The following is a 12500-nucleotide window of genomic DNA, read 5'->3' on the forward strand; positions in this document are numbered from 1 at the left end:
GTCGCATGTGTCTATGAGTGTTCGTTGGTAGTTCATTGTCTTGACCAATTCTTCCTGGCCTGTATTCTTGATCTGAGTGAATTTTCATACTGTAACGTTGCGATGGTGTACAACATGTATTATTACTATTGGAGGAATTACCAGTGTTGTGTATGCCTGCTTCTTGTATATATTAAATCTTCTTACAGTACCCAGCCCTAGCTAAAGCAGCATTATAATAAGCTGCATGTGATTCAAAAATTTTATTGTTAGCGGATAATCTAGAAATTCTTGTAGAAATATTCTTAACTAATCCCTGTATTATTGAGGGTGGATGGTTGGATGCTACGTTAATGTACTTAATATGATCATTTGGCTTATGAAATGGTTCATATAATCCAGTATCAAAACAGAAGGTAGCATCAAGAAAATTTATTCGATGATAATTCTTTCCCATAGTAATGTTTTGTCCCAAATTTTAAAAAAAGCTGAAGAAATTTTCTCTATGCCTTTCGAATTGTACTTTACTACTTCTGTCCATTAGAAAATTACTATTTTTAAATCTCACAATGAGAAATATTCAGCAACAGTACTTTGTAGTAAAGATTGTTTGCCAACATAACATGGTAGTCCTGGTTTAGGACGAATGTTTCTGTAATTTAGCCCCAGGAGACATCGTCTCCAGCTGGCTGTACGGCACGATCTGTGTCCTTATGTTTTCAGACAAGGGAATCTAGCACTCCCAAGATTCCCTTGTTCAAAAAATAAGGATACAGATCATGTCGTATAGCCAGCTGGAGATGATGTCTCCTGGGGCTAAATTACAGCAACATTCATCCTAAACCAGGACTGCCATGTTATGTTGGCAAATAATCTTTACTACTTCTGTCCAGAAAGAATAAGGTGTCATCCTTAAATAGATCCCCTGTTACTTCCAGAAAAGAAGACTGGATTAATGAAAGGATATATATTCCGACTAAGTCCACTCAGCCTAAAATTATGGACTACTCTTTTGTTTAATTGCATTTCACACCAGTGGGGTACAATTATGCATTACATTACATACATACATACACACATCCATGCATGCATGTATACTTATATACATGCATCCATGGATAGTTCAACCAATTTCCACAAGTTGAAGGACAGCACCATGCTCTCTTGTCTCAGATTTCCACAGTTGGGTGTTCTTCCTAACACTTGATGCTTTTACAGTGTGTACTCAGCGCAAAGTTTTAAATGGCACATCTTGTAGTGAGGTCATCATGTAATTCTCAACACTAAAGAACCAAAGTAACCAAAGTAACACCAAAGAACCAAAGCTAAAAGGAAAGTAACAAGGAGAGAGGAAGAGAGAGGGAGAGAGAGGAAGAGAGAGAGATAATAAAGTATGGTGAGGTGGATAGATTTATTGTTGTGAAAGGTGGACATGAAGAAAGTAACAAACTCCGAGGGAAGGGAGTGGGGAAAATGGAGACGATGAGTGTATGGGTCTAATGAGGATGTGAGGGACTGAACAGTAATCATCAGGACACAATAAATTTCTGCAAACTGTCTGACTTAATAAGCTTAGTAAAAATCATAGTCTTGAGTTTTATCAGCTAGAATTAATTAATTAAACTCAAGTTGACATCTTTTAAATGTAACTAATAAAGCATGAGGTTATACTTTTTATTAGGTTAATCCAGTTTGCTGAAACAGTGTGTACCGATGAGAAATATAGAAATTTTGACACGTATAATGCTTCAAACGGTTTTCAAATTCAATTTGTTTCTATTCTGTTTTGGAAGAAAGATTTTTTATTTCCAATCAAAAACTGTTAATTTTAAAAGCAGAATGACACAAATCTTTTGGTAAGAAGTATTTATTATATGTAAGTGTTTTTGCTGTTTACATGTTTTCAAACATACATGTTATAGGGTAATCTGTATACAGGAAATTGATTCTAGTAGCAGTATTAACTATTTCTAGTTTAGCTTCAGATTTAGAATCCTTATGAAGTATTTTTCTTGCAGACACTCTTGATAAGTTTTGACCTGACTAGTTTCTATCCCCCATAGATTAAGATTACAAGCAGTAGAATTCTGGATAGACAAATACCCACACAAAATTAAGGTGAGATTCCCAGATGATTATATAATTGAAGGGTTACAATTGGTTCTAGAAAGCAGCAACTTTTTTGCTAACCAATATTATCTGCAAGTAATAGGAACAGCCATGGCCACAAAAGTAACACCTGAAATTGTCATAATCAGAATGGAATTCCTCAAAGAAAAAATCTATGCCTGTTCTAGGATTGCTTTTGATCAGTATTTCCAATGGAATTTGAAAGAAACTGGAAATATTTCTGTGTGACTGCTTTATAATTTGGAATAAAAGTAAGGAAGATCTTGCAAAATTCCTTAAATTAATACCCAGCATCCATGAATCGAGCCAGTTTACCATAAACATGAATGAAATGGAACTCCCATTTTTGGTAATTAAAGAGAATTAGAATGTTACAACCAGTCTCTATTCCAAGGACATGGATACACACCAATACATAGATTTTAGATCTAGCTACCAATTCTATATTGAATGGAACATCCAATTTAACATGATAAGATGTTTATTTTCAATAAGCTATGGACACAAATAGATAAGACAGATGACTGGTGGAACTAAAGGTATTCCTTCAGAAACAAAATACCTGAAGAACAGTAAATCTTGCCATAACCAAAGTAAAAGAGATTCCAGTCTCTGTCGTGCAATGGAATCCTCACAATGAAGGTGAAGACAAAAACAAAAACATTTAAGTTGTAGCTATCCATAAGACTAGAAACCATAACATCTTACATTCAACAAAATGATATCTTCGAATCTTATATCAAATCTCAAAAAATTAATTCAATAATCTCAAATTATTAACAGCTGAAGTCAACCATCATTAAATCTTAAAAGTCTCTTAACAAAGACAAAATTCTCATCAGAAGAAATAATGAGCTGAAAGTTAATGAAAATATAAAATTTAAAACAAAGAATCTCATAAACGGCATCACATGCTCATAATGAGAATTACATCAGCCAAAGAAGATCAAAATTAATTATTGCATTAGAGTTTATAAACAACAAATCTTTTAGAAAAAATTCTGTATCATGAACATTGAGACATTTGTGAAATGGAAACTTGAAAATATTGCCTTTTCCCAAATAAAAGAAGAAACTGATCAAAGGCGAAAGACAAAAGAAGGATATTTAATAAGAATTCTAAATCAGAAACTAAACCATAAATAATGGTCAACACTTCTACTAAGAACGATTTTGTCTTTGGAAATTACTCCTGTAGAATGTAAGTCTGAAAAGCTGTAAGTAGCAAAAGTACAATGGAATAATTCTTTCCAAAAGATTTACATCATTGTGTTTCTTCTAAGATTGTTTATATATATATATATATATATATATATATATATATATGTATGTGCATTTATGTGTGTATATATATATATATATAGGTATATATATGTGTATACATGTGTGTGTGTGTGTATGTATGTATATGTATATGTGTATATATATACATATATATATATATATATATATATATATATATATATATATATACATATTATATATACATATATATACATATATATGTATATATATATGTATATATATATATATATATATATATATATGTATGTATGTATGTATATATATATATATATATATATATATATATATATATATATATATATATATATATATATAAACATATATATATACATATATATGTATATATATGTATATATAATATGTATATATATATATATATATATATATATATATATATATATATATATATATATATGTATATATATATATACACATATACATATACATACATACACACACACACACATATGTATACACATATATATGCCTATATATATATATATACACACATAAATGCACATACATATATATATATATATATATATATATATATATATATATATATATATATATATATATATATATATATACACACACGTACATACATACATTTGTGATTTTTAATTTAAGAAATCTTTATTCAAATCTTGTAACAATATCAAGAATTCTTTCTAAAAACTTCTTTTTAGATATATATATATATATATATATATATATATATATACACACAGGTATGTATTTATGTATAAATTTATGTGTAATTGAAATACTCTGACATTTTTTCACCTGATGAATGTCATCAGTGAAAGATCATTGAAACACATGTTAACCTCATGAGGGGATGGTTCCATCCAAGGAAATACTGGTTCAACACCTAGTATTTTGGGGGAATTAATTTCCTTAAAATAATATATATATATATATATATATATATATATGAATAAACATATAGTTTATACTCATATAAAAGAAAAACCGTTTCATTCAGTCTGCTATAAGGAAACTGCTATAAACACATAAAACATCGAAGGGTATATTTTTGTCCCTCTGAAGATATTATGCTCAAGTCATATAAATATAAGTTTAATATTTACTTAATATTTACTGAGTATTAATTGAAACAGCTGTAAGGGATGATGATTAATTTGCTGTTAATAATAAACAATTATTAACTCCCAAACTCCATTTTCTTTTTCTTCTCTTATATATAAATGTGTGTGCGTGTGTGTATGTATATATATATATATATATATATATATATATATATATATATATATATATATGTATGTGTATATATATATATAGGGAGGCCCAAAAGTCACTAGATCATTTCAAAATATCACCCTTTTGTTTATTAAATATTCACATTTATCCTTTTATAAACAATAAATAAACTTTTTCAAAAATATTTTTAATTAGTTTTGAAAATTATGTCCTTCTGTCCATCATTTCATTCTTGACAATGGTGAGCTCTTTCTAAAAAGTATTGCATCACCATTTGTAATGTTTCTTGGTTTAGTCCTCCAATTTCTTCACCTTAAATTGCTGGATGGTCCAAAGTTTGTTACACCGTATTCTGTCTTTCAGATATTCCTTCAAGAAAAAAGTCTGGAGCCATTAAATCAGGTGAGCATGACAACCAATTAAATTTAGAGTTTCTTGATCTGGGCAGCAGGCACTAATTGTATCCACTAATTAGCTGGCTTCAGTTCCTGCACTAATTGTACTTTATTTGGGAATAAATTCAACTTTCTTTAAATCCATGGCTGTGAGCTTTTCAGAATATGCACAGCTGCTGGGACTGCCGGGGGCGGGAAGTGGGGTGGGGAGGTTGATGTTGCAGGCTCTACTGTACACACTGAATATTGTCTTGAAACCTTCCAGAATGTGGCCTTCCCACATGTGGTAAATCAGTCTCAGCCCCCTTTTGTTCAAACTGCTGAAATAAGTTGAGTATCACTTGTTTAAATGGTGGCTGTCTAACCTCAAAATGACAAATGTTAGCTCTTTACATTCATACAATTGATTGTTGATTTTTGTTGATAAAATTGCATTATTTTTACTTGTTGCTCTGTTGTGAATTTCTCTGATTATTTTCCAAGAATTACATGTCGATAATCTGAAACAAAAAAAAAATTGAAAAAAAATAATTAAAAAAGTTATTATAGTTTAAAATAGTGTAGTGACTTTTGGGCCACCCTCTCTCTCTATATATATATAAATGTATACATATATATATATATATATATATATATATATATATATATATCATGGAGGCAAGGTGGCTGACTTCCTTTCATTTATTGGGCTTCATGGAGGCAATGACCGAGACCTTTGGCATTACATCATGTTTGAGAAGAAGACCCATCAAGCTGAGCAAAATTACAGGCATGGCAGATACTGGTGTCACGCAAGTGACACCCATGCTGGTGGCACGTAAAAGCACCCATTACACTCTCAGAGTGGTTGGCATGTTAGGAAGGGCATCCAACCATAGAAAACCATGCCAAATCAGAACTGGAGTCTGGTGCAGCCCTCCAGCTTGCCAGCCCCACTCAAACCGTCCAACCCATGCCAGCATGGACTACGGACGTTAAATGATGATAATGATGATACACACACACACACACACACACACACACACACACACACACACATTTGTGTATGTTTATAATAGATTAATAAGTCTTCATTACTTCTTGAATAACACTAAAGCACCCTGAAATTCTAATTGACTTGAGTGCTTCCTGTTTCTTATATTTGGCACCATAAGATGGTAAATCACTCTCCGTACTCCCCCTCTCCCCCTCTCTCTCCCTCTCTGCTTTTCTCATATAACCGTTCTTTCTCCCTCTTTACTTATACTCTCTCTCCCCTTTCCCTTTGTGTTTCCCTCATTTCTCTCTTCTCATAGTTTGTCCCTCCCTTTCTTCCCCCTCCCTGCATCCCTCATACCCTGCCTCACTCTCTTTCTGTTGTATTCACTCTTCCTTCTCCTCTCTGCTCTCATAACCACTTTCTCTCCCTGAAACCTCTCCCTGAAACCTCTCATTCTTTTCTCTTCTCTCGTTCCTTCATTATTTCCTCTCTCTCTCTCTCTCTCTCTCTCTCTCTCTCTCTCTCTCCTCTTTCCCTCTCATTTACTTCTCACTCTCTCCTAATTTATCATAAACTTGCTCCCCTCTCTTCTCTATTGACTTCTTTCCTTTCTTCTCTCTCTGCTTCTTCCTCCTCCCCTTCTGTCTCTACCCACCCATTTCTTCTACACCCTTTCACTCACCCTTTCTCTCCATCTTCCTCCTATTCATTCTTGTGTTTTTCTCTTTATTTCTTTTCACTTTGTCTACCTCTCATCTTAACCTCCATTTTCTCCATCTGCTTTCCCTATTTACAGTTTTTCAAACACACGTGTTATGAAGTAATCCATATAAATGAAGTGGTTTTTAGTAGCAGTGTTGACTAAATCCAGCGTAGTTTCAGATTTAGAATTTTTATGAAGCATTCCTCTTTTTGTAGTTAATCATTTTCTTCCTTTATTTTGAAAAGCGGGGATATTTTTAATTTTCCATTTGCACAAAAGTCTAGATGTTCATGTTATGGGACATTTCTAAAAGATAAAATTTTTGATTTGCTGTTTATGAACTCTAACCCGGTGCATTTATGTTTATCCTGATTGGCTGATATACTTCTCATGGCACTCTGAACATCTACTTTTCCATTGTTGCATGAGTCAGACGAGAGTGTGCCAGGACAGAGTTTTTGGTTGCTAAATGCCCTTCCAGTCACCAACCCTTACATGTTTCTAAGTAAGGTAATTAACTCCCCATCTACCAAACGACTTACTGGTCAGACATTTTTAAGTGAAAAACAGGAAACAACCACACCAGACGAATAAGGCTTTTGTTTATAAAGACTGCAGAACTACTTGTCAAGATCTGTAAATGACACATTGATTACAAATGAAAGTGAAGCTTTTCTTTGTAACCATGAATGAACACATGTAAGCAAGGATATACGTACTCTCTCTCTCTCTCTCTCTCTCTCTCTCTCTCTCTCACACACACACACACACACACACTCTCACAGACCCATATATGTACATATCCAATGAACTTCTTTCAGTTTTTGTCTATCAAATTCACTCACAAGGCTTTGTTTGGCCCAAGGCTATATTACAAGACACTTGTCCAAGATACCATGCAACTGGACTGAAGCCAAAAACATATGGTTGGGAAAGTAACATCTTAACACAGCCATGCCTGCACCAGTATATATATATATATATATATATGCACACATATGTGTGTTTGTTGTAAGACCAAACAATGTCAGTGTTAATCTTTTCCCTGTAAAAACAAATTACATGGTTCTCCACTGCAAAGTTTTGAGAGAAACTTCAATTTAATGTTCAGCTGTTCTTTCCATAAAACTCAACACAAAAACATGTACATATGAACATTTATGTATACATTTATATATATGTGTGTGTGTATGTGTGTATATAGTTGAAAATATGTGGAAGAAAAATGCATTCATTTCACATAGTTTAATATCTTTTTATAAAGAAATTTTTAAAAAATATATACATAGCATGGCCTTCGTAGGATTTTCGAGCGAGATCGTTGCCAGTACCCCTGGACTGGCTTGTGTGGGTGGCACATAAAAGACACCATTTCGAGCGTGGCCGTTGCCAGTATCGCCTGACTGGCCTTCGTGCAGGTGACACGTAAAAGCACCTACTACACTCTCTGAGTGGTTGGCGTTAGGAAAGGCATCCAGCTGTAGAAACTCTGCCAAATTTAGATTGGAGCCTGGTGTTGCTATCCGGTTTCACCAGTCCTCAGTCAAATCATCCAACCCATGCTAGCATGGAAATTGGACGTTAAACGATGATGATGATGATGATGATGATGATATATATATATATATATATATATATATACACACACACACATATATTACCATCATCATTATCATTGTCACATATATATGTATATAAATATATGCATGTGTATGTGTGTGTGTATATATATATATGCATGTATGCATGTATGTATGTATGTATGTATGTATGTTTGAGTGTATTTATGTATAATAAGGATGCAAGATGCTTCGGCTAAATGGTCAGCATGGTAAAAATTAGAGTCACGAGCTTCAGAATTTAATTCTGGCCGACCTTCATTAAATGGCAGCTGATGAAGGCCACGGCTGTGTCTTTTCACTAAGCTGGCCAATTTGCTGGAACATGATTCATCTTTGTGATTGATATACATACATGCATACATACACATTCACATGTTTTCTCTCTCTCTTTCTCTCTCTCCCTGATTATATGTGTGTGGGAAGAGAGGGAAAGAGAGGAACAGAAATAGAGAGTTAGTTAAATAGATACGGATGTAAGACAAACAAGTTTTTAGAGAGGGTGGGGGTTATATTCTGAGGTTGCTGGCAGAGCAGAAACAAGATGCAGAAAAGCTGGGTATAAGGACCGTTTTGTCCTGGAGTTGGAGGGGGCAGATGTTATTTTGTAATAGTTTTAATAGTTGTAACTCATATTATATATAGTTGTATCTGGGGAGAGTCATTCGCTTTTAGTGCCTTTTTAATTAACACACTCACTGGTTTGATTTCCACTCATTTATTTATATTTTGTTTCTAAAATTTTCATTGCTTCTTGCAACCTCGTGCATGTGTATACACATATGCATGTATTATACAAGGTGCATGAGATATCTGAGGACAAATTCATGTTTATAAAAAAAAAAACATATATAATAACAGATAATAACTTTATTTATCAAAAAATACTGTGAGAATAAAAATAAACTTTCATTTCTATAATGTTATTCAATAAAGCCACCTTCAGCTTCAACAACTGCTTCTGTATGAGATCTAAATCCTCTCCATGCTCGAATCAAGTGGTCCTGGTTCATTCTGGACATTACTCTGACTCTGGCAGCTTTCATAGAATCTTTCGTGTTATGGACGTGTTCATTTACCTCTCAGTCAACAATATTCCACATGTAATAGTCCACTGGATTGAGATCTGGGGAATTAGGAGACCAAATGTTAGGGGTTATGTGATCATGAAAACTTTCAGCCATCCATTCCTGTGTTACCATAGCCATGTGTGATAGTGCAGTCTTACCGGAACACATATGGCCTTCCATTGCATACACTGTCTATCCTGGGCTTAACAATTATTTCCAGGACCTCAATGTGGGTGGCAGAGTTACCTCTAAGGCCTTGTGGAAAGAAATAAAGAGGCATCACATGTCCTTCATTGCTGACAACCCCTAAAACCATGACAATTGCAGGAAATTTTGTATGCATAACACTTGGAATTTCAGAAGCAAGAGACCTGTTTGAAGTCCTTTAGGGTGGGAGAAATGAAGACAGAGAAGAGGGGAAGGGGAAGCGTATTGTCTAATATTAATATGAAGGAGAGAGAGGGAAACCTGTTCCTTCAAATCTTCAAATCACTTTCAGACAGAACTTTATATATATATATATATATGTATATATATGTATATGTATACACACACACACACACATTACAAATAGAGAGATAGATAGATAGACATGTGTGTATATGTGTGCATGATGGCCATACGTTTGTGTCTCCTTGTCTTGACATTATGTAAGAATTGTAAATGAGTGCCACTGTCTTTCCTTTCCAGTTTCCCATGAAAACATGTCGAGCCATGGGAAAATATTATCTTAGTTAGAAACCAGGGTAAGTTGGCAACAGGAAGGGCATCCAGCTGTAGAAAATCTTCCCCAATTAAATTCTGTTTGACCCATGCAATCATTAAAAAGTGGACAGTGATAAATCACCGTTGAAGAGATGATGAAGACGATGGTGGTGGTGGTAGTGGTTGTGGTGATGGTGACGATGGTGATGGCAGTGGTGGTGGTGGTGGTGGTGGTGTTTTAGTGGTGGCAATGATTGTGGTTATGTTGATGGTGGTGGTGGTGGTGGTGATAATGATGATGCTGGTGGTGGTGGTGACAGTAGTGATGACAATAACGATGGGGAGAGTGATGAGGATGGTGATGATGGTGGTGTTTATGATGCTGATGCTAATTAAATGTATAATAATAATAATAATAATAATAATAATAATAATAATGAGTTTATTGTATTCAGTGCTCATCTATGCCATCGGCTGGCTCTATTCTTCTCCAATTTTTCCTCAGATCCTAGTTTTATTTTATGTGCGTTGCTTCGTTTGTTTTTCGTTGTTGTTCGTTTTCACCTGGTCTTGTGTCTGCTTCATTCACTGAGTAGAGTTTGCTTCTGCATTGTTATATAATTAATTATATCAATTAATTGATATGAATAGCCATTATCAGAAACTCATTAAAGGAACACAACATTTATTTTACGCACAATCATCAATATTATGTTACAAGAATAATGCAAACGTAAAGCCTTTTCAGTAACAATGAAACTACAATCGTCGAAGTTGGTAAATATGTTTCTTCATAAAGCGATTCTGCAATAAATAAGACAGAGGTGAATTTTCTGATTCTTGCTGCTATATTGCTATTTTTGGTATATTAGGTATTTTTGGCATCTTAGTATCCAATTTATGTAAACAGACAACAAGCACACACACACACACACACACACACACACACACACACACACACACACACACACACACACATACACACACACACATACATACACACACACACATTTTAATATATATGTGTCATTGTGTGTGTATTTATGTGTGTGTGTATTTGTGTGTGTGTGTTTGTGTGTGTGTGTGTGTGTGTGTGTGTGTGTGTGTGTGTGTCTAAGTTGTAGCAGCATCCTCATTGTCATCATTTTATATTTGTCTTTTATGCTGGTATAAGTTTGACAATGTGTGAGGGCCCAAAAGAACAGAGGTAGGAGGTAGAGAGATTTGAGGGGTATAGGAATGAACACAAGGAATGGCAAGTGAAGGTGGGCTGAAGTCAATGGTAGATGTGAGACAGTGTGAAGAATGTGAGATGGATGCCAATAGGAAGTGGCTTGGAGAAAGAGAGTGGTGCCAGTCACCACTGAAAGGGTGATCAGGGAAAAACATGAGTGAGGAGTGACAATGTTAAGGACAAGAGATGATATATATAGTTTACCATTCTTTTATTGATCTACAGTTTACCATTTTACCATTGTACCACTGATATAATTTACCATTCTCTCATCAATATATACATCTTACCATTCTACCGTTGCTATAGTTTACTAATCTACCAATGATAGACAGTTCACCATTCTGTCGCTGCCGTTCTCTACAAGTATTTATTTGTGAGGACCACAGAAGAAATGACGATCAGTATTGAAAGCATGTTCAGCTGTGTTGAAGATGTTTATATTAATGCTTACAGATTGCACACTTCTGCATTTCAGACAGAACGTTGAAAGCATTGAAAAGATGAGGAAAGGAAACAAGGAATTGTCAATAAATAAAGGGCTGTATGGAGATAGGTGGAAGGAAAGAAAGACAAAACATAGATGTGCGGATGAATAATAGGTGAAACGAAATATTGATAGAAAATAGTTACATTCCATTTATATAGAGACAAGAATAAAATAAATTCAATTAATATGAAAGACAAGTTTTTAAAATATGTTGCTGTTTGTGTGAGTTATCAGGGGGGAAAAAATGGATTGATGATAAGTGAAAATGGTTGAAGGAAATATGCTAGATACTCGTTAAGAGAAAATAACTTTGTTAATCGGTTGAAGACCATTAAATATCGGTGAAATTAGGAAATTTGAAATTAAATTTAGCTGTGTTAAAATATTTAGTTACATATGAAAATATTAGAAAAGTGTTGGACCAGAAGCCATGTAATGTGGATAAATAAATAAATAAGCAATACATGGGCAAACATGTTTAATGGCTCATAAGTATCTGAAGAAAAAGAAATTTTTTTAGCATTCATAAACAAATTGAGATGATTATAATTGTGTTTGTGTGTGTGAGAGTTAAGTATAGTATTTAATAATTGAATAATAAGATAGAATATAAAATTTTATTGCAAAGTGTTAACTGCATCAGAGAGTTTTGTAAGGGGAAATAATT

The 12500-nt window shown here is 33.8% G+C and overlaps 1 protein-coding gene across 5 annotated transcripts in view; it reads left to right on the top strand.

Annotated features, from left to right (window-relative positions):
• Nucleotides 1-12500, top strand: part of LOC106876564 (high affinity cAMP-specific and IBMX-insensitive 3',5'-cyclic phosphodiesterase 8B) — a 290747-nt gene that overhangs the window by 125460 nt on the left and 152787 nt on the right. For 3 of the 5 annotated variants that reach the window (XM_089359035.1, XM_089359033.1, XM_089359038.1), the window contains exon 2: nt 5002-5040. The exons of the other annotated variants lie outside the window; for them this stretch is intronic. In XM_089359035.1, the coding sequence (XP_089215161.1) occupies nt 5002-5040 (39 nt within the window). The remainder of the gene's footprint in view (nt 1-5001; nt 5041-12500) is intronic. 5 annotated transcript variants of the gene reach the window in all.

The sequence above is a fragment of the Octopus bimaculoides genome, chromosome 10 (genome assembly GCF_046866305.1).
Source record: "Octopus bimaculoides isolate indiv1 chromosome 10, ASM4686630v1, whole genome shotgun sequence".
NCBI classification, from domain to species: Eukaryota; Metazoa; Mollusca; class Cephalopoda; order Octopoda; family Octopodidae; genus Octopus; species Octopus bimaculoides.